The 18,571-nt window shown below is 45.3% G+C and overlaps 2 protein-coding genes across 4 annotated transcripts; both read right to left on the minus strand.

Moving 5' to 3' along the window:
* Positions 1-4,697: 4,697 nt before the first annotated feature.
* On the minus strand, positions 4,698-9,379 carry LOC133479036 (protein rapunzel-like). Of its 2 annotated transcripts, XM_061775469.1 has the most exons (4): positions 9,289-9,379; positions 7,012-7,508; positions 6,019-6,337; positions 4,698-5,875 (listed from the first exon to the last, which is right to left on the minus strand). In XM_061775469.1, exons 2-4 carry the CDS (start codon positions 7,503-7,505, stop codon positions 5,603-5,605), a joined length of 1,086 nt encoding a protein of 361 aa, XP_061631453.1. In that variant the 5' UTR covers positions 7,506-7,508; positions 9,289-9,379; the 3' UTR covers positions 4,698-5,602. The 2 variants fall into 2 exon arrangements, with proteins under 2 accessions (XP_061631453.1, XP_061631452.1); XM_061775468.1 differs by having other exon boundaries at positions 4,698-6,337; positions 9,289-9,378.
* A 2,084-nt stretch (positions 9,380-11,463) lies between these two features.
* On the minus strand, positions 11,464-17,555 carry LOC133479039 (protein rapunzel-like). 2 transcript variants are annotated; one of them, XM_061775472.1, is made up of 4 exons: positions 17,454-17,555; positions 15,577-15,654; positions 14,140-14,634; positions 11,464-13,228 (listed from the first exon to the last, which is right to left on the minus strand). In XM_061775472.1, exons 3-4 carry the CDS (start codon positions 14,614-14,616, stop codon positions 13,019-13,021), a joined length of 687 nt encoding a protein of 228 aa, XP_061631456.1. In that variant the 5' UTR covers positions 14,617-14,634; positions 15,577-15,654; positions 17,454-17,555; the 3' UTR covers positions 11,464-13,018. The 2 variants fall into 2 exon arrangements, with proteins under 2 accessions (XP_061631456.1, XP_061631457.1); XM_061775473.1 differs by lacking the exon at positions 15,577-15,654 and having other exon boundaries at positions 17,454-17,531.
* Positions 17,556-18,571: the final 1,016 nt, after the last annotated feature.

The raw sequence follows: 18,571 nt of genomic DNA on the forward strand, positions 1-18,571 counted from the left end.
AAAAAAAAAAAACAAATTTGGGGGGTTTTGTATGCATTTTCTTTTGTTATATCGAGGCACCGCTTTAACACCAAGCAGAGAAGGTCCCCAACTAAACTCTCACCAAGTATTAAGGAGTAATGTCGGTGAGTATTACCGTTTGCTCTGTTTTGTATGTGTTGATGATACGCGTGTGTTAAAGTCGTAGTTGTTTGTCAGTTTACAACTACAATGACATCTATGCTCATTTCTGTTTGCCTATCTATGGCGTTTCGCATTATATGTTAGCATTAACCTAGCGGACTTCACTTTTCGATTGAATATACAATTTTTTTATTCTCTTGTTTTCTGCTGTATGTGTTTGTGGTTTTACAGTAAACTTAGCGGTAAACTAACAGAAAAGTTTTCTCTGGTCTGCATCGCGGAGTTTCACACTTTGCGGGTCTGGAAAGTATCGAATCCGCGATGAACGGGTTCACCGTACTCGCTGTAACCGCACCGATAGGAATTATTTCAACAGAAACCTGTTACCGCTTTACGGGAGGACGTCCCTGCAGATGTTTCCGGGTCACGCGGAACAGGACGTGCAGCGACACGCTCGGCCCGCAGGGGTCAGCAGAGGACGAGAGGGAAGACGAGGAGGCTTCCTGCGCGCCGTCCGGTCATCCGTCAGCCTCTCGGGTCAATACGGAGCGACGTGCGAGGAAATGGATAAAAAGGCCGGGAGGGAAGTGGTATCGATTCCCCGCCGGTTTTGCCATCAAAACCGCCTTCCGGCTCCACGAGAGAACGCAATCCAATTACTCGCAATGGCGGACGTGCTAGTTAATTCCATTAAATGTTAGATTAGATGCGCTTATTTATGTTCCACTCCCTTCTATTACTTAAACGAGATCCTGACATTTACGCATGTGTCAGCAAAATGTCCGTTTCATGCAGAAAGGCTCATTTTTTCCGTTATTCGAATTACAGAGGAGTATTAAGGCCCGGCTGGAAAGAAATAATAACAACATTAGGAGGCAATCATTTTGAAGTTTCAAAAATGTTGAAATATTGAGCCAATAAAGTCGCAATTTTGGGGTGAAAATTTCCTTTAATATAGGAACAAAGTTGTGGTTACAAAAAAAATAATAATAATCTGAATTTCAATGACAGTAAAAGTTTGACCCCAAAAATTGTCCTCATTTTAAATCGTCATTTTTAGCTTTTAAAAAAAATGGAATATTTTGCTGAAAATGTTTGAACTTAAAACATTTATTAAAAGAATAAAGTCGAAATATTACCGAAATAAAGCTGCTAAAGGGCGTAAAAAGACAACAAAATATTCGTCAGATGTGTCATTGAAATCGAACTTTTTTTTGATAAAGGGAGTTTACGGTGTTGTTCTTGCCATTTTTATCATAACATATTCAGACTTTTTTCCACTTCATGACAACCCTTTTCACATTTCACGTAGTATTTCAAATTTTGGGATTTCATTTTCGACTCTTTTCCTCCAAATTTGCGAAAAATGTACAACTTTATTCTCACATATCCACGACTTATTTCTTGCGTTCTCTCAACATTGCATATTCTCCCACTTTTCCTCATAGTACTATAACATTATTCTCTTACTGCATATTATAACTTTTTTTCCCCTGAGAAATGTCAATGAAAATGTACGACTTTTGACGTTACAATTTTCAACTTTACAACTTTACAAATGTATCATTGTTAGGTACAGCGGAACTTTGATTTAACAGACTTTGGGTTTAATGTGTGTCTAAATCGCGCTGGGCAGCTTTTTGTGTTTGAAATCGTCACCTTCTCCAACAATGCACAGAATTCCCATCCCCCCTAAATGCAACATCAGGCAAGTCATCAGCCTTTTTTTTTTTTGCATAGCTTCCCTTGGCCAACGGTCATCATTGACGTTATTATCTTTTATCTCCCGATAAGCCGGACAGCGGTGAAGCATTTGACTTTTATGACATCGCAAGAGGAAGTACGGCGCACACGTCATTTTAGGGCGTCGACGTCTCCATAATGCCCAATGCGGATCTTGCTTTTTCTTCGTACTAAAGAAGAAACAACTTGTATGTAAATATTCCGATAAACAACATGTTGACGAAGATTCAGGGGGCCTTTTTCGGGGTTCCCCCCCGGGCCCTCCCAGTGAGTCCATCTGATTGGCCGAGAGAAGCGAGATGATCCCAGTGGAGGTCTCGGCCTGCTTCTGCACTTCCTGTTTCTCACGCTTTTCTTTTTTGCTTTGGTGTGTGCGCACTCGTGCGCGGGTTCTTGTGTGTGTGTGTGTGTGTGTGTGACGACCGGCAGCGCTAGCGAGTTTGTGCTTTTGCAGCATTAAAGCATGAAAGGCAAACGCAGATGCGTTTCTACGTTTGCCTCAACCTGTCCTTGTGAAGCAGCATGTGGCTCGAGGTCGTTTTTGCGGTGGGGTTCAAAGTACACAACTGTTTGTGTGTGTGTGTTGTGTGTGTGTGTCTCCAGCAGGTGGCGCAACATACAACTTGCAAAACTATACGTGGCTTCTTATCCCCAAAACGTTTTGAGCGCCCTGCCCCAAATAGTTATCAACAATTGTACATTTGTCACCATCAGGCGCCTCCGTGTCCAGCTTGTCCTCTTCCTTCCAGAGGTGCAGCAGCATGCGGCTCCCGATCCAGGATTCCTTTTCAAGCACTCGTTCCAAGTAGCCGTACACAATTGTACATTTGTCACCAGCGGGCGGCTCCACGTCCACACGTCTCGTGGGCTCTTTATCCGATTGGATCAGACCAAGAGCAGGACGGATGCCTAACAAGATCATCCTGACAGCATAGCATCGATTTCGCTTATGAAATATTGATATTGACTTGTATTTGATGCCTGCCGCGGATGGGGAGATTCTGTCACGTGGGTTGGGCTGACTTCCTGTCTGTTTGCGAGTGGCAGATCTTCTTTTTTCGCGATGGAGGGCCGCCGCGAGCGCGTGCGTCATGTCTCGGCGCTAGTTGGATAGCGCCCCCTGTCGGCCAATGATCCGCGCCACACTTTCACCCGCAGACACTCGACAAACGCGTCAGCCCACTAAAAGTCTTCATCTTTCCAGGCGGTTGTGGCTGGAGATCCCGTCAGGATGCGCAAAGTGTTCCTGGCGCCGATCGATGTTGGTGACCTTTGGCCAAAGGTCACACCGCCGCCAATCAATCTGCTTGCTTGCGGCGCACAGAAGGGAATAAGAAAAAAGCAGGTCAAATTGACATGGAAACGTCGAAATCATCATTCAAAACGGAATCAATTGGAGGATAAATATCATACAGAAGAATTACAACTAAATATAACACAAATATCAAATGAATTCATTGAATAATAAAACAAACAGTTGTTCATTATTGAGGTTGTATATTTTGGTGACGAAATATAGAACTCATAGAAACAGTGCATGAAGTGCAGATTTTTTCTTGTCATTGCTGTTAATTAATGAGAAGTGTTTTAATATAAATGACTTCGAGTTCTCCCCCCCCCCCCCCCCCCAAATATACGCCTCCAACCTCGGACCGAAACGCACAAATATTCTTTCATTCTCTTCTTTTAACACGATACAACATGGGAGGCAGCACGGCGCCATAGTGGTTACCCCCTCAGTCCCCCCCCCAAAAATTTTTTTTAGATTTTATATATACAGAGGCTCAAAGAACCATTGGCAACACTGTTGGGAACGTGACCTCGGAAACGGAATGGCTTGCAATTAGCTACAAGTTAGCCTGTTGCAAATGTGAGAATAGTGCAACACATCCTCGGAACAATGTGACAAACTACATCGGATTACATTTTCATGACGTTTCTTGAACGCATGTTGAACGAATGTTTCCTCGGCAAAAGGGGATTCGAAGCAGAGATCGTTATTTCCGTATTAGCCACATATTTGATCTTCACCCAAATAATAAACTGAGAATATGATCAATTGTAAATGCATTAGAAAAAAAAATGCCTTGGTTGCATTTTGAAAAGCGCCATATCATACCATGCTGACCTAATGACAAATGCGGACCCTATATGAGACAATATGGCCTCATATGACAAACCAGATAAGTGAACGTTCCATAAAAAAAAAGTCCAAAATTATGAAGACAAAACTGCTCAGAAATCAACGTTCTCTTATGTGTCCGAAAGTGGAACAAAGAGTCGAAGCGTTTCAAAATTGCAGGAAAAAAAAAAACGAATAGTTTGCACCACGAGGTGGCGCTCCGATGACATATTTGCCAAAATGTGTCATCGCTGAGACTACGGCAGAACAGCACGTGACCAGAGAGAGCCAATACATAGCGACACTGAGCGTCCGCAGGCGTCGCCGTGGACGCTCGTTTGTTCATATTTGCCGTTGGCGATGGTCCACTGACTAAACGCCCGCAATAAAGCACGCCGTCGTTTTTATTTTCTCACTGGTCAGCGTCCGTTTTTTACGGCCCGCTAAAGACTTGCCGCGATTCCAAACGCCGTCCGGGTCGTGAGCGCCACGCGTGCTAAGCTAAGCACTTTGCTCCGCGCCTGCGGCGGGGGGGGGGGGGGGGGGGGGCTTTTAGCGCCGCGGTCTGGAAACGCTGACGCGGGTACAAAGGGGAATTCAATTAGCGGCCGCAGATGCTAACGGTGTGCGCCGTCGATCACATTTGCGCTGAGAAAAAGGAGCGGCGGATTAGATTAAACGCTTCCCCACACCCATAAACGACACAAGGTTCGCCATGCGCTCGCTTTATTGACACTGTGAACAAAGCGATCAATAAATACTTTGTTGCAATTGGGAATGCCATTTCAACACAAATATGCGCGTAAAAAAAAAAAGTCTCTTCCGCACTTGAATATCATCCTCATCGTGTGGTTAAAACATCTGCCGTTCTTTCATGTAGGACACTCGGTTACATTTGGTGGTGTTAGGGTTCGGGTTAGGTGGTTAGTGGGTTCGGGTTTAGGCCTTGAGGTGCCCGGGGTTGAAGTTCGTGAGTCAGGGTTCGGGAATTCGGGGTTAGGAAAACGGTTTGGGGTGTTAGAGTTAGTCTTTGGTTTTCGACTGTTAGGTTTGGGATTGCGGTGTGAGGACAAGTGGGTTGGGCTTCCATATTTGGAGTTAAGGTTAGGGGTTAGGGTTAGCTTTAAGATTAGGAGGTGAGGGTTTGAGGTTTAGGCTTTAGGGGTTAGTGCTAGAGTGAATGCTAACCTTGAAGTCCTCAAATCAACTGCATAAGAAATTAGGGGGAGTTTCTGGCCCTTGTTGTTCCACTCCAGGCCTGTAGGTGGTGGTGCTGAGCATTGCAAACTAGCACATCCCCGTGTTGTATCCTAATCAGTGGTGTTTAATCTGGGTTTGATCGAACCCCAAGAGTTCGGTGAGTCTGGGAGGTACGGCGGAAGTCGAGACACCCTAACCCTAACCCTTATTTCAACTCACGTGTTTTCCCAATTTAACCAAAGCTAACATCACAGACAAAAACAAAATCTAGCCACTAAAAGTTGCTTTTTCCGCCCACAATCTGATAAATTGTCCGTATTTGAAGCGCTACGTCATCTGGTTGCATGACACTTGACCGGTAAAGCTGAATAAATCCATGTCTGGAGCAGAGGTGAGAAGTGAAATACGACGGAACTATACTGGGCAGTGATTGTTTCGCACCCCGCTCTGCAATGTTTTCAGTCGGAGTGTACGCACACGGCAACGTTCTTGTGCCTCTCCCAGTAGTGACGATCTTCTGGGAAACTCCAGGCGGCCGCCGACTCCTTGTGGCGGCTGACGGCGTGAACCACAAACCCGCTCATCTGCTTCTCCAGGACATCCACCACTGCGGGTGCGTTGCCCTTGCGTGCGGCCCCCTCCATAACTCCCAGGACGACGTCCCTGGGCACCGTCTGGGGCTTGGTACTGAAGGACACCACCAGGTTGATGTTATTGACCTGCAGAACCTCGAACCAGTTGCGCCCCGCCACGTGGTGGAAGCGCTCCCCAGCCCTCCAGTTACGGTAGGTGCTCCCCGAGTGGTTGATAAGGCGCACCGACCAGCTCACCCAATCGTACTTCTTGACCAGGAAGTCCAGGACTTGCTGGGTGGTCTCCTGGAGGTTGTGACTTTGCTTCTCTTGGAGGAGGTGCTGGGCATCCAGTTTGGCCTGCTCCGGAAAGGCGTCAACGCAGGACCGAACGGTGGTCTTCATCCGGAGCTCGATCTCGTCCATCTTGCGGCTCCACTCTTGGATTTTGTCCTGTTCTTCCTGGTGGTTTTGGGTCAAGGCTGAGTGGCCCAGCAGAGCGATGAGGCCCAAGCAGAGAAGCTCCTTCATGCGCACGCAAAAGTCCTCCAGGAGGCGGCGGTTCCTGGAGACGTACCTGATAACGCATCACGTCGTCATCAGCATTGACACTCAAACTCAGCACGACACAGCACTCACCCAAAACCTGACTCGAAACCTTTCTCCTGGCCATAATTCCTAAATTCAATTCACACCGCTATTTAAATAATGTTAAAACCCTATCTAAAAACCCCAACACTAACCCCTTACCCCCTATTCCTATGGCCCAAACACCTATGGCCCAAATCCCGAACCCTCACAACCCTTCCCTTGTGCTTCACTATTCCCGGAAACCCTCACCCGTAACCTCTTAATCCCAACTCCAAACTTTAAACTGAACCCTGACCCCACATCCTACACCTCGCCAGTTATCCTCTAAATCCCCCAATCCTAAACCTAACCCTCTAATCTTAACCATAACCCAACCCAAATTCTTAATCTCCGAACCCTTCCCTGTAATCTTACCCTACTCACCCTAATCCTAATCCTTATTCTTTGAACCAAACTCCCAGTGCTAAACCCTCCAATCTTAAACCCTAATCCTAACTTGAAGTTGAACCTGAACCTCTAACTTCTACCCTAACCCCAACTCACTAACCCCGAACACCCAGGCCCGCTTCACACTGAACGACGCAACCGAATGCAAGTGAACCAGACAACCATAACACTATTGCGGTCATTTCAAATGATAAACTACTATACTGAACGTACCTTTCCACCAGGTCTAGAATGGAGTCTCCGAAGCCGCTGCTCCCCATGAGCGCGTGGTAGAGCACAAACAAATTCTTCTCGCCGCCGCTCCTGGAGAAATGCTCCAGGAATAGCTTTGTCTTCACCTCGCCGAACTGCGGCTTGGCCTCAATGATGTCCATGTACTTCCTGAACTGGTTCCGGAGGTTCTCCTCCGCGCCAAAGTACTGCGAGTCCAGCCGGCTCTTCTTGATCTCGCAGTCGATGTCCTCCAGCTGGCCCGAGAGAAGGTCCAGACTGTTCCGGACCGTCAGGAACTGCTCCTTGACGTAGAACACCTCCTTGCTCTGGACGTTGTCCAGGGCCAGACGGAGGACCGGAGCGGCAGCCTCGCACAGCGGGAAGAGTTCGCCTACGGCGCTGGCCACGACCTCAGCGCCGCGCTCCAACATGTCCATGGCCGCCTCGATGGCCTCCTTCTTCTGGGCCACTACCTTCTCCAGGGAACTGCTCATGGTCTACAAAACGGGACAAAAAGGTCCATGGTAAATATGCAAAACCCGTCGTACGAATACAGAAAATCCCTGTTTATTGCAGATTTTTAAAATATTTTGGATGGGTTTTTACAGTATACAGGCAAGTCTGAATTTAGAGTCGTGTATCAGTGCAGTACCACATTGTGCCACAACATGCCAGGCAACAGTGAGCGCAACTGGAAGACACGCCGCGTAATTAAACGCAAGAAGAAGAGCGAGCGACGACGGTTCTTTGGTCAAATAGGGTGCACAAGTGACTTGAACTGCATTTAAAGTTATTTGCCGCCATCTTCTGGCATCTACAGACAATGACAGCGGACCGCAAACCTTTTTGGGGGGGGATTCACAATAACATGTCATCTACTGTATGCTAATTTCCTTTAGCCCATCTCTGGCGTTTCGTGTCGTATGTTAGCATCAAGCTAGTGGACCTTCATTCGAGTCTTCTTTTCATTTCCTTCAAGTGGTGTGATACGATGATATGCTCCTGTTTCTAGACAGCGACAAAGTGAGAACAGGCGCTATGAGAACCGGTAGCTATCAGGCGTCGTCGTGACAACGGCCGAGCTCCACAAGGCCAAAGAAAGAAGAAGAAGAAGAATTTGAGAACAGCAGGAGAGTGAGCGTCTCCTTGTGATGTTGTTGTTCCATTTTCCCAACAGCGTTTTCCGCTCGGCATCCATTATTCACGCCGGCGGCAAAATTCCACAGGCGGCCGCCGTGGACTCAGAAAGTGGCTGCCCTCTCGATCAGCCAATCAGCGTGCTGCGAGAAAAGCTTGGCTTGGCTCACTTAGAAATCACTAACTTACCGCTGCGATGCCATTGATTCAAATTCCCGCCCTGTGGCAAATTTGTGCTGACATCACCCAAAAAAAAAAAGCAAAAACAACAACGACCACTAAAAAGCTTATTTGGTGACCGATAGATTGCTAGGCTAGCCCAACAGTTCAACTTCCCGTCCTATGCGCAATCCCTGCCAGCCTTCCCAGTCAACATGGATATTTGACTTCTAAAGCCGTCAATGGCAGTCAATGTGTTAAGCTATCGTCACGCTTTGCCTCTCGCCATTCTGGGTAAATCTCTGTGGTGGAGACGTCCCAACAACAACAAAAGCAAAAAGCAAAACTCACTACAGAGTTTTTTTTTTTTTTTTTTTTACATATATATATATATATAGTGGACTTTATGGTTGACTAGGGTTAGAGTAAGCCGATATATTTTTGTGGCTCAAACATAATAAGAAAGTTGCCGGATGAAGTTGCGGCCATTTATCAGCGGGGTGTGGTTTGGCCTCATTACATGGCTATTACGTTTCTGTGCTGTGTTACAGAACTACACAAGCTGCAACCACCACAGTCGAAGACACATTTGGACATGGTGTTCCAGTGCAGGTGATGTTTCCATAAATACAATTCGTAAATAAAACAATGATGTCATGCACACAAAATGGAGGGCGTGTGTGCGTGTGCGTCCTTGACGAGATGTGTGCGTGACTCATTTGAAGCATCCAAGGCCGAGTCTGCATGCAAAAAAAAAAAAAAAAAAAGAAGAAGAAGAGGAAGAAGCTCCTTGACATCCATAAATCATCACAAATAATCCAAAGCGGGGCTGGTTCCGGTGGCTAAATATCAGTAGATGATGTCGAAATGCGCAGTGGATGTGCGCCTTTACGCACAAGTGCCCCCCCCCCCCCCGCGCCCACCGCCCACCCGCCGCCACTCATCATCTCCAGGCCAGATAAGAACTCGGCACATTTTTACCTGCGCTCCTTGTTCTTTTACGCGTCGGACAAGTTCTTCAGTTGAAGATTCCCACCGAGATGCGTCTGCGTGAGAAAATTCAGCTGCATGCGCGGGGAGGGGTCCTAAAGAAGAGGGGGGAAAAGGGGGGAGCGAGGGAAGGAGGGAGGGAAAGGAAGGAGAGCGGAAGATGGGAGACGTGCCAACACCTTGGTGTCGTTTTTCGTCGACACTAAGGAGGATTTGAATGTTTGGGTTCTGATTAATGTGTTGGTTTGCACACCTCGAGGAGCCTCTTGGAGCTGGACAACAAAATGAAGGTAAGAAGATGAGCTCGTCGAGGTTTCGTATGTGATGGCGCACAGGTTCGAATCATCGTCATCAAGTAAGCAAACATGCCTGCGTATGTCCGTCAAGGAGCTTTGGTGGGATTTGTTTGTTTTTCTTTTCTTTTTTTTTTCTCCCCAATTGTGCACTGAACTTAAAAAAAAAAAAAAAAAAAAAAAAGCTGCATTTCAAAGATGGAAGAAAATGCATGTTTATTTGTGGCAAGGAGGAGATGTGGAGATGATTGCGCAAATGCTGCGTGCGCAAAAATGACAAATGACAAATCACGATGGGGACGCAAATCCTGCGAGATATTCCGACACGACATCCAAGAAAACGTCAGGCAACCGTTGACGTCAAATGTAAGAAAATCTATCAACCAAATGTCGGCGCCTCTGTGATTCCTGTGAGCTCCTGCAGAATTGTGCGGCTCAGAGCTACATTTGCCAGTCAGGAGATGAAAAGATTGCGCGCGATTCCGGTTCATCTGGAAAGTGACGGCGATGCCTCAGTCAGGGACACACCCGCTTGACCTTCTTACACAGTGACAGTGCGAATGTGTTGTCCGTGTCTACATGTGCCCCGCGACTGACCGGCGACCAGTTCAGGGCGTAGTCCGCCTCTCGCCCGAAGTCAGCTGGGATAGGCGCTCCAGCGCCCCGCGACCCTAACCAGGATAAGGGCTGTTGAAAATGGATGGATGGATGGATGGATGGATAATATACTTAGTGAGAGGGTCGGTGAATGTGTGACGGACAGTCCGTGGAAACAGGTGGACTGTTGAGTTGTGGGAAACAGCGACATCTGCTGGACGCATTGACAACCTGCACTCTCGGTTTCATCTGCTAATTTGACGAATATGGTTCGTATATTAGGGCTCGACCGTTATGGATTTGTTGATGCCGATTTTGAAATTTGGCAAGGAAAAAAAATATATACTGATTGGCCTATTTCACAAAAAAAATAAAAAAATACATAGTGAATAATATAAATAATTTTGGGGTACTTTAAGACTGACAAAAACAAAGACTTTTACAATACTTTGACATTTAGTACGTTTAACTTTACAACAGAGAGGAATTTTCAAGTACAAAACTTCCCCAAAAAAAAGCATTAATTAACAAATTTAGGTCATAAACGTATGCAGGACATAAGCGAAATTATGAGTGAAGGTACTGACAAAACATGATTTATGCACAATGCAATTTCTTCTACACCATTACTTTCTTTGCAATGAAGTGATGACTTCAAAATAAAAACTATATTTACTTATGTTTTACTGAACAGTGTGAAACTGGAACACAAAATATTATATATATATATATATATAAGTACAAAAAACGGGAGTGTAGTACTCTGTATAATACACAGTTAGGTAAACTTGCGATGTTGCCTGTACTGCATTCAACAGGAAAAATATACCTATTAATGCATTGAATAAAAAGAATATTCTCTTAAGGTCAGTTGATGCAAGCATGTAAATATATGCATGAAATACCATAATGCAGAAATTCATCATACGATGAGTATGGAGAAGGAGGGAATTGAGACTGTGAGCCACGCATGTTGTTTACGTCACGCCATTCCCTACTGAACTGCATTTACTGTTTCGTGTGAAAGGACACAAATAGATTGGCATTTAATCAGCAAAACATTTGTTTGAATGACTAATAGAGCAATGACCATTGTGCCGAGACTTCTATATGTATATATATATATATACATATGTATATATGTATAGTATTAGGTTTAAAGTGACGAGCAAGCACTAGTATACGATCATTTTGAAGGCAGCACGTGTCCCTAATCAAATGTCCCATAAGACCAGACATCAGCAGGCAGGGAAGCTAAAAAAATGACTCCAAAAAATCACGTATGATTTATTTATTGGTGGTGGTGCTTAAAAACACGCACAACTAAACAAGCAACATACATGGTCCAATACAATAGAAAAGAAAGTGTTTCTCAAATGAAAACATTTTGGGAACTTTCAAGCAGCCTTTCGGGATTCGGATGAGCAACATTCAGTGGACGCGCCAAGTTCACAAAACAAAATAAAAATGCATCCATTTCCCGTACCGCTTATCCTCACTGCCCCCCCATAAAAAAAAATATATATATATATGTAACAACTGCCAACAAGGAGTATCAAGGCCACGCTGAAAATATGCAAATGACCAGAAAGAAAGAAATAGGCGTACAGTAACCAGGAAAAGGTTGTGAAGCTTTTATGGAGGAACTGGCTGCAATTTGCAAAGACAAAAAAAATAAATAAAAACAATTTGAAACTCTACGAGTCAACCAAAACAAAGCACTCACTTTGCAAGTCGCAATTTTCGCCAAACGTTGCCATAAAGACAAAAGAAATGTAAATTGTATGAGAATATCATTTTACAAAAGGACGAGTTCATAAAAAAAAAATGGACATGAGAGAAGGCAAGATTACGAGGAAAAAAATGGAAAAGAAAGTTGCAATTGGTACTATAAATTTTAGGATAATGTTGGAATCTATTTAAGAGGAAAAAATCTTCTCACAGCTTTCCTGTAAATTTGTCTGAATCCACAATTGGCACTTTTTCTGAAAGTTGCTAAATTAGAATTATTTGGTTAATTCAATTTCATACTATAAAGTGCCAATTTAGTTTGCAATCAGGGAATTTTATTTTTATGAAACCAGTTGAATTTTTTTCTAACGTTTCAGTTTTCCAAGTGTTTTCTTGACATTAGTATGTTTTTATTAGATATATATTTTTTATAGCATCATCAAATGGAGACATCCGAATTTTTCAAAACAAATGGCATTTAAGTTATTTTTTTATGAGAAAAAAAATGCAGTATGAGAATTTTTTTGTAGTGAGAATGTCAACTTTTTTTTTTTTTTTTTGCAAAACAATGTTTTTCAAATTATTTTTAAACTGATCTTTATTGATGTCACACTAAATTTGAGAACTGCTGATTTGTTTGTATTCAAGAATCAGGTCCCGATTTGACGACTTATTTAAAGAAACGGAGTTTCTTTCCAATTCCTTGGCCAATTAAGCAAATCAAACCTGCATTTGCAGTGGACCCGCACAGTTTGTGAAGCGAACCCGACAGACAGCGAACATGTGGGAATAATTGACGATCCCTTGTAAATAGAAAACAAATCTGGGGAAAAAAGATTTAGTGGGAATTTCCCTGAGAAATAAGAGATACGTAGCGCCCCCCCACCCCCCAAATAGGTGAATGCCGCATTGCAAATTTGCGGGGTTCCATCGTATTTGACTAATCTTTCATTACTGACAATAAATCAATGAACTATTGAATGAGACATACAAATAAAAAAAGTGAACTAACCAATTTAGGGACACAAGCAATATTCCAAACTTCTGATAACGTAAATGCTAACTGGTCCTCAATGTATGTACGACGCGCGTCTGTGAAGCTAATGACGGCACATGCGTAGCGCCTGCTGCATCTTGTCCTGCACGTTCTCCATCTTCTCGGCCCACTCCTCGCTCAGGCCGGCGTCGTCGTCGCCGATGACGGCGGCGTAGCCCATCAGGGCGATCAGGCCGATGCAGAACAAGTAGGTGAGGCGCGTGCACAGACGCTCCATCGCCCGACGCTCGCCCCCCGAGTGCTTCAGGTACACCTGAAAACAACATTTTGCACAGCCTCAAAACTACGTTGACAATTTCGCTCAACAGGTGAAAATCGGCAAGATAGAGAAACCGTATTAAAAAGAAAATGTTTTGCCACTTATTCAAACACTTCGACTTGCGAAAAGACACAAAGCGCCTGTTCTCACGCTTGCTGTCAAAATAGACACGAAAAGAAGAACGCATTTCTATTGAAACACCAAAATGTTCAACCAGTCTATCATTTCGTCTAACCAATGTCCGTTAGCTTTAAAGCTAACACATAACGTCAAGCACCTTAAACAGGCTAACAGAAATTAGCATACAGTCGCTGTCACGGCCATTCCGAGTGGAGTAGAAGTCAACTATATGAAAATCCCCATATAGTGATTTGCCAGTCACCACACAAGCATTTTTATACTGCAGACCTCATTAGCTCCAATAATGTCCACTGAAAAACCCTACGTAGCGATTCAGGAGTAGCGAATGATGATGGATGATTCCCAGCGCAGTCGGTGCGTTCGGAACCATTGTCATTCCCTACTCCCGAATCGCCAGACTGTCATTTTTAGTGGCCTAGTTACAACAATATACACTGTACCCCCGCATATTCGTGGTTTAGCATAATGCTAGCTAACACTATTAACGAGCCTCGTGTGAATGTGGTTTGATTGCGTTAAATACTCCAAACTATTGAATACAGTTTATGTAACATGGGTTCATGACTGTGCACATGCTAGATGCATGGATGTTGCGTTCAGAATTATGCACTCGTTCCAATTTGTGAATCCGCATTTTTTTGGTGCTCTTTTGAATGAAAATGATCAAACATGTTACGGTAGTGAGAACATTTCAAACAAGTGGTGCTAGTTTTACACACATATCCCCCTCGATAAACGGGGGTTCACCGTACTTGGTGACTTACCTCCAGGACGGGCCGGCTGAAGAGTTTTGGTTTTCCCACCACGCCGTCGTAGAGCGTGTGTAGGTTCTGGTCTCCCAGGTCGTTGGCATAGCTCTGGATGAAGTCTTCCTTCTTGCGTTCGCTGTGCTCCGGCTTCACCTCCACCAGCTCCATGAACTTTCGGAACTGATTCTTGAGGTTCTCCTCCACCGAGGCGTACTGGCTGTCCAGAGTCTCCTTCTGGATGGCCACCAGGGCCTGACGGTTCTTGTTCGAGAGCTCGTCCAGGGCCCGGTTGACGGAGCCGAACTCGCGCTTGAGCGTGCGGATGTCCTCGTCGTCGATGTGGTGCAAAACCACGCGGATCAGGGAGCCCGCCACACCGAAGATGGGGTTGACCACGGCCGCCGCCGACGAGATGGTGGCCACGCACTGCAGGACCTTCACCATGCCCTGCTTCAGCTTGGCGCGGTCCTCCACTATCTCCTCGTCCATCATGGCTGCCGGCGGAGGCGGCTGGAGGGACCGACATAAACATCAAATACACGTAGGCCCCGCCTTTGCGTGGAATCACACGTGCATTATCGGACAAGATGGATACGAGGGGGCGCCAAAGTACTAGTTTCTTATAGAGAGGACTTTGTTTCCATCTTGCGGCATACTCGGGCATTTCAGAAAGGACAAGGAGCACTAAAGCGGATTGAGCAAATATCTGACGATTGGTTGCCTGACAATATCTGAATAAGTGAATTTGCAAATAGAGCTAGACTGACTAATGATGCAGTATAACACCAAGGCCAGAGCGATCAAATATTTTTAGAATAGTCTATTCAACCGATTATCCCATCGATTGATCGAGTATCCGGGGGGAAAAAAACAGATTTTACATGATTAAACACAATAACATTGCGCATATAGGGTTGCGGTTATTATTATTGTCCAGTTGGATTTGTCATCCGCACATTCCACACTAGAGTATCTGTGAGTGAGTGTGTACGGCTATAAAAGGCGGGGCCTGGCCCTGCACAGCGACTGATGTGGGTGCCAGCAAATGAACGCGTTGACTTGGCTGCTGTTAAACGGCTCAGCCGTTTGCGAACACGGATACGTTACCTTGTGTTGGCGATCGTTAACATGCTGTTGTGGATTGATCACTGTAGCTCTACTAAATGGTTTTAAAGAACACAAAAATCTCTTAAAATGCTTGTTTACCAGGCTGATGTCTGAAAAAGGGTCCCAAAATTGATCCCTGTTGGACACCGTTTGGAATCAGAATCTATTGCAACATTCACTCTCCTGTAAAACCTTTATGAGTTTTATGAAGAAATTCCGTATTTTTAGATTTATAGATAAGGTTATAGATAACGTCGGCAGACGTTAGCCGAGCGTGGCGAACCGATAGCCTCGGCGCCGTCGCAAACATTTCCCGGAGCATTCCTCGGCGGGACAGATGCTTACGTCTTTTTTTTCTCCCCCCTTTCCTCGAGCTCCAACTGGAACAGAAACGTCTGCGGTCCGGACGGGATGGGCGCCGTGCTGCAATGACACGCAAGCCAACGTTTAGAGAAAAAACTAATTCGGTGAACCGGAACGTGGAGACATTTTTGGTTTCCATTGAGGAAAGAGTTAAGTGCAAGCCTCTCTCGTTCCACTGCGGCTTTTCAGCACCAGGCTGCTCTGAGCCCGCGTCCACGGGCCGACACGAAGGCTCCTCGTGGGGGGGGGGGGGCGTGTCCCTAAACTAAACTAAGCTAAGCTAACAGACAAGAAAAGCAATCCGTGACTGAAGTGGGAGTCGCGTGTGATACGTGATAGCGCCTCATGAATGTGTCACGCTAACAGTTCCATGCCACAATAGTCTGCAGGCCGCGTGTGTTCTGCATGTGTTGCCACTCATGGCCACTAGAGGGGAGCAAAAGTGTCTCTTCATTTCAGCACCACCGCCAGTGGACTGAAAGCGCACGCTGCAAGCCTTTAGTGGCCAAATTAGCCCTTTAAACAGCACAAAATGACCTCATTCATTGGAGAAATCTGTTTAAATTATCACTTATTCTTTTTGTAAGTCTGTTGTCTTGGTTTTATAGCTGAAAGTATGATAGCTGTATTAATGTAATTGTGTTCTTGTGTACACAGGTGATGATGAGGTTGTGGTCCAGTGACAATAACTCCTGATGGCCGCCATTGAAGACGATTGGACGCAGAGGAAGTGAGCATAATCCCAAACGACGGCAAGCAGGTGAGCCAAATTCATGACGGCAGCGAGTTATGTTATTTTGACACAGGAAGTTAGACAAAAATGGATGGAATAAAAATGTTATAAGGAACTGTTATATACAATGATTTTTTTTTTTTTGGGGGGGGGGTTGGGGAGGGGCCATTTAAGACTATAAGACTGACAGTAAATAAAATCAAAAATATAGTTTGAGTTTAGTGTAATGCAAATGAGGTGAGCAGAATTCAAGATGCTTTAACGCAAGAGTTTTAACTCAAGATGCCATTCATTTGTTTTACGCTTTGACACTCAGCTGGTGAAATTAGTAGTCCTAAGTGTACAATTTTGACATGTAGTTAAATTAAATGTCATTTTAATGGACTTTTGTGTACTAGCAGGTGTGCGTCCACCGTCATCATCACGAACGGGACGGATGAAAGACGAAATGTCGATTTGTTTACTAAACATGGAGCCATATTTACAGAGAAAACACGTGGAATGGTGTTTAAAGTTGACTTTTGTCTCCAATCCCAAACAAGGAAGTGAAGAGCTTCCCGTTGACGTCACCTGCTAGCAGAACAGCTCGACGGCCATCTTGAAAATAGCAACGAGCTAAGCTCATTTTAAAAAAAAACCTCAAATTCCACCGTCAAAGCTAATCATTTATACTTTAATTGACATGTTTCTTCCATATGAACATTTATACGGAGAGTTTGCTGTCAGTTAAGACAAAAACATGGAGTACCAGTGAGGCAGTCTAGGCCACGGGAAGCACACACCCTTGAGGCTAATAAAGTGGAAATAACCAACGACTGAGGCGCAAATGCAACAATAAAGAGTCTTCCGGACATGTCGAGTGTGTGCGGATGCTTGAATTCGGTCAAACCTCCGCTTGGGGAGCGAATAGAGTGGAATTGCGGCTGCTTTGGCTCCCTCTAGCCGCGCCTCCATGTTCGCTTGTTGACGCGCAGCCCGGCCTGGCCCGCTTGGAAATGCGGCAAACGCATCACATTTCCGAGGAAAACTCGCCCTTCTCGGCCTCAACGCGGACTATACCCCCTGCAGTTGGGAGCCCGGGCAATATTGGGCACCGGTGGCCACGGAGAGGCCGCTTAATTCTCACCTTTCTGTGGCTATGTTCCACCTTAGCTCACGCGTCCGACGGCCCGACGTCGACTGGCTTCTTCTTCCTCTTCTTCCCAGCAAGCCCTGCAAAAGGACACGTCCATGTACGTTCAACGTGTGGGGGTGAACGTCATGGGATAAACCATTATTTAAGGGCCTACAGATGCCCCAGAACGCGTAAAATGGTCATTTGGAGCTAAAACACAGCCACTCTCCAAAGTGCGACTTCAAAACGCCACCTTAAATGTCTGAAATATGAAAAACACATCCTGACATTCACAGTGATCTCCCCCCTTTGTTTTGAATTTATTCTGCTCCATCCCCCATTCAAATAGTTGAAACCAAGACCCGATTGTCAATCTGCGCGCAGCCGAGCTCCAAAAAGAAAAAAACTTTCAGCGGCTCGCCAAGCCCCGCGGCATCTTTCAGAGACTAATAAACACTCCATTCATGATATTTATAAGTCCAAGAGACGCTTTGGCCTTTAGAAGCGGCAAGCGGACAACTTCCAAACGAGTAAAAGTCGACAAAGTTGAGGAGAAGGACGTGGACGGGAAGCATCTCCCCAAAGGTGCACAGGTGCGCCCTGACGCAAAAGGACTCCTTTGTTGGCTCAAAGGGAGTACACATACTAAAAATCAAATACATGTTCGGAAAATACACTAAACATGCATGTTTTGCCGTCAGATTGCCAGTTCCGCGGAGAAAAAGTGAACAATGGAGTCCCATTTAACGCACAGCGCACCAAGAGGCGCACTCGGCACGGGAAGTACAAACAACATCCATTTATCGCCCTTAAGCTTTCCAGTTGTTCCAATCAACGTGGAAAAAAAGTATTAGTGCTGCTTGCGAAGCGTTTAACTGCTTCACCAGCGAATAATGGGACACAATTGAGCCTTTGAACGCGCCAGTCGCTCAGAAGTTGTGCGCGCATGCAGCCAGCTGCTCCTCCTCTTTTTGTTCTAGTCTTTGTCCGGCGCTGCACGCTCTCAAAAGGCGTCCAATAAATGCCGTGCCGTAAAAGCTCCCAAAACCAAGCACGTACGGTATATAAATCCTACGCTCCATCTCGGCGGTTGGAGCTGTTTTGCCCCCAAACAAACTCGCAAAGAAGCT

Source organism: Phyllopteryx taeniolatus, chromosome 6, assembly GCF_024500385.1.
Source record: "Phyllopteryx taeniolatus isolate TA_2022b chromosome 6, UOR_Ptae_1.2, whole genome shotgun sequence".
Lineage (NCBI taxonomy): Eukaryota > Metazoa > Chordata > Actinopteri > Syngnathiformes > Syngnathidae > Phyllopteryx > Phyllopteryx taeniolatus.

Excerpts from the sequence above, each read along its gene's own strand:
- LOC133479036 (XM_061775468.1), bottom strand. The coding sequence starts at position 7,505 with ATGAGCAGTTCCCTGGAGAAGGTAGTGGCCCAGAAGAAGGAGGCCATC. Across the intron at positions 6,338-7,011 it reads ATTCTAGACCTGGTGGAAAG|GTACGTCTCCAGGAACCGCC; the intron begins GTACGTTCAGTA and ends ATGCGTTATCAG.
- LOC133479039 (XM_061775472.1), bottom strand. The coding sequence starts at position 14,616 with ATGATGGACGAGGAGATAGTGGAGGACCGCGCCAAGCTGAAGCAGGGC. Across the intron at positions 13,229-14,139 it reads TCAGCCGGCCCGTCCTGGAG|GTGTACCTGAAGCACTCGGG; the intron begins GTAAGTCACCAA and ends TGTTGTTTTCAG.